Genomic DNA, 2,785 nt, shown 5'->3' with positions numbered 1-2,785 from the left:
TAAAACAAGAGCGAAGGAGGAGACAGAGGAGGAAGATTGAGGGGTCAACAGGGCAACAAGGCACCAGCTGTGGGGAAAAAGAGCAGGCAACCCTTCAAAAGAGTCCTTGTTAACAGATAAATAGGATATATTTACCACTAAACTTCATTTTGGAAGATCAAGGCAGCAAGAGCTTATTCTCAGGACCACTGCAGTTTGCAGGTGCCTCCCACCAGGGCCAGCAGGGAGCTGTCCATTGGGGAAGGTGCACACCTCAGTGGGCACGCCAGGACAGCAGAGAAGGATGGGGTCAGTGGGCTCTGTTCTGAGGATTCGTCTGAGTGGGGAGATCAGCCTAGCCCCTTGTCTCAGGCATCATGGGCATGGCGTGGGCTGCAGCTCCCTTCAGCGACCCTCATTCACCCTCATCCAGGTCATCTCTTCCTTATTGACATGTTGATGGCAAAGCAGTTTCCGTGGCCAAGAGGTCCTGTGGTGTCACCTGGGATGGGAGGATGAGCACTTAGGACCCGAGGGCTCAGCTGGTGGCAAAGTGGGACACAGGGATGGAGCGTCTTCAGCAGGAGAGCAGGCCTCTTTGCTGCAGTGGGGTGGCGGACTGCTGGAGAGTGAAGGCCAGGAGGAGCCGCGAAGTGTGGTTCTGAGGGGCACAGGCCTAGATCCCGATCAGGGAGCACCTCCAGGCACTGCCCAGGAGAGGGGCGAGGCTGCCTGGGAGTCAGCGGCTCTATGTGCCCCAGGGGCCTGCTGTGCTCATGGCCCCTCTCTGAGAGGAAGGCAGAGAGTGTCTGTCCCAGGCACCTCCACCGCTGGGTGTTAAGCTTGTGCCCCTGGCTGCACGGCTGCTCATTGCTCTGATGTTTGTATACCCCGACGGGTAAGACCGTGGGCTCCTTCCATTTTTAGACTTGTCTTCTTATTCAAAGGACAAGCCTAATTCATCTTTGCATCTCATACCTGCAATGTCTGAATCTACAATATGCCTCAAGATGAGGAAGAGAGAAGCAAGGGGCAATATTGAATCACTCCACACCCACGGCCTCTCACCTCTGAGTCCCTGCATCCCCCAGCACACCCATCCCTCTGGCACCTACCTCAGGGCCCCGTGTGCTTCTGCCCCAGGCGCCGAAGGGCCTCCTTCACATCTTTGTTCCGCAGACTGTAGATGAGGGGGTTGAGCATTGGGATGACCAGTGTGTAGAACACGGAGATCACCTTGCTGTGCTCCATGGACTCCATGGCCCCGGGCTGGGCATAAATGACAAAGAGTGTCCCGTAGAAAAGGGATACAGCAGTCAGGTGGGAGCCACAGGTGGAGAAGACTTTAAGTCTCCCAGATCCTGCACTCATTCTGAGGATGGTCACTATGATGTAGCCATAGGAGACGAGAATCACAACTGTGGTCCCCAAGATGATGAGCCCACAGAGGCCGAACAAGATCATTTGATTGAGGGCTGTGTCAGTGCAAGCCAGCTGGAGCAAGGCGGTCACGTCACAGAAGAAGTGGTTGATGCGGTTGGAGCCGCAGAAGGGGAGGCTGAACGTGAAGCTGGTCTGCATGGTGGTGTTGAAGAGGCCTCCGCAGTAACTGACCAGCACCAGGCGGGCACAGGCTGAGGGACGCATGGTGACGGGGTAGCGCAGGGGGCTGCAGATGGCCACGAAGCGGTCATAGGCCATCACGGCCAGGATAAAGGCCTCTGTGCTACCCAGCAGGGAGAAGAAGAAGAACTGAGCGGCACAGCCTGCAAAGGTGATGGCCTTGGAGGAGGAGAAGAAGTTGGCCAGGGCGTTGGGGGCGATGACGGTGGAGTAGCACAGGTCCAGGAAGGACAGGTTCCGGAGGAAGAAGTACATGGGGGTGTGCAGGCGGGCATCCCGGGTGATGACCACGATCATGGTGAGGTTCCCCAGGACGGTCACCGTGTACAGGGCCAGGAAGACAGCAAAGAGCAGGGCCTGGGTATCCGGCCCCCCCTTGAATCCCACCAGCACAAAGTCCTGCAGAGACGTGGCTGAGAGGTTCCCTTGTCTGCGTGCTGGCATGGCCTGGGGTGGGTGGTGGGGGAATGGACCAGGCGGGAGACAGACGGGGACCTGGCCACGGCACACTTACTTCTTTTGGAGCACGCGGTCTTTCCCTTCCCGTTGCCACAACTCACCACTAGGCTTCAATTAGCCATTTGATTTGCTTCAGATATAATCAGATTCTGAAAGATAACAGTCTGCGGTGAAGGAAGTCACAAACACGCATGAACATTCCTGGGGAGGAGACTGACCATAGCCCCGCTGGGTGTCAGCAGCGCTGACCAACCCGCACTCTGGTCTGTCTGCGTCGTGCTCCTTCCCGTCGGATATTCCAGAACCCACGGAGGTGTTTCATCCCGCCCCCTGCCCCATTGTTGTTCCAATGCTTCGGAGTTTCAGCAGTGATTACTGAGCATTATGGCCTTGGCCCAGTGGGTGCTGGATCCATTTGCAGACAGGCTGCAGGCAGAGAAGGCACAGAGTCGACAGTGTGGTCTGGTAGTCCACTGACTGCCCTGAAGGACCCAAGTCCAGCTGGGCAACGTGAGTACTGACTGTCCCTAGGATGGTGCCAGTGGCCGGCTGTTGGGTGGCCAGCGCTGCACGCTGAAAGCAGCCCTAATGCTCACGTGTGCCAAGCCTGCGGCGCCCCTTCTGCCTCTTAGGGAGAAACACGTCTTCCTCACGGCAGACCGACCTGCACCCCCAGGATGGGTACTCGACTCCCTGCCAGGTCTGTCCTGCTTAGCTCCAACAT

General features: G+C 57.3%; 1 protein-coding gene across 1 annotated transcript; it reads right to left on the bottom strand.

Annotated features, from left to right (window-relative positions):
• Positions 1-1,095: 1,095 nt before the first annotated feature.
• LOC130017638 (olfactory receptor 12-like) lies at positions 1,096-2,046 on the bottom strand. The gene has a single exon (XM_056108363.1). The coding sequence runs from the start codon at positions 2,044-2,046 to the stop codon at positions 1,096-1,098; it is 951 nt and encodes a 316-aa protein (XP_055964338.1).
• Between the last annotated feature and the right edge of the window lie 739 nt (positions 2,047-2,785).

Source organism: Sorex fumeus, unplaced genomic scaffold (genome assembly GCF_029834395.1).
Source record: "Sorex fumeus unplaced genomic scaffold, SorFum_2.1 ptg000207l, whole genome shotgun sequence".
Taxonomy (NCBI): domain Eukaryota; kingdom Metazoa; phylum Chordata; class Mammalia; order Eulipotyphla; family Soricidae; genus Sorex; species Sorex fumeus.
This window is presented reverse-complemented; position numbering and strand designations above follow the sequence as displayed.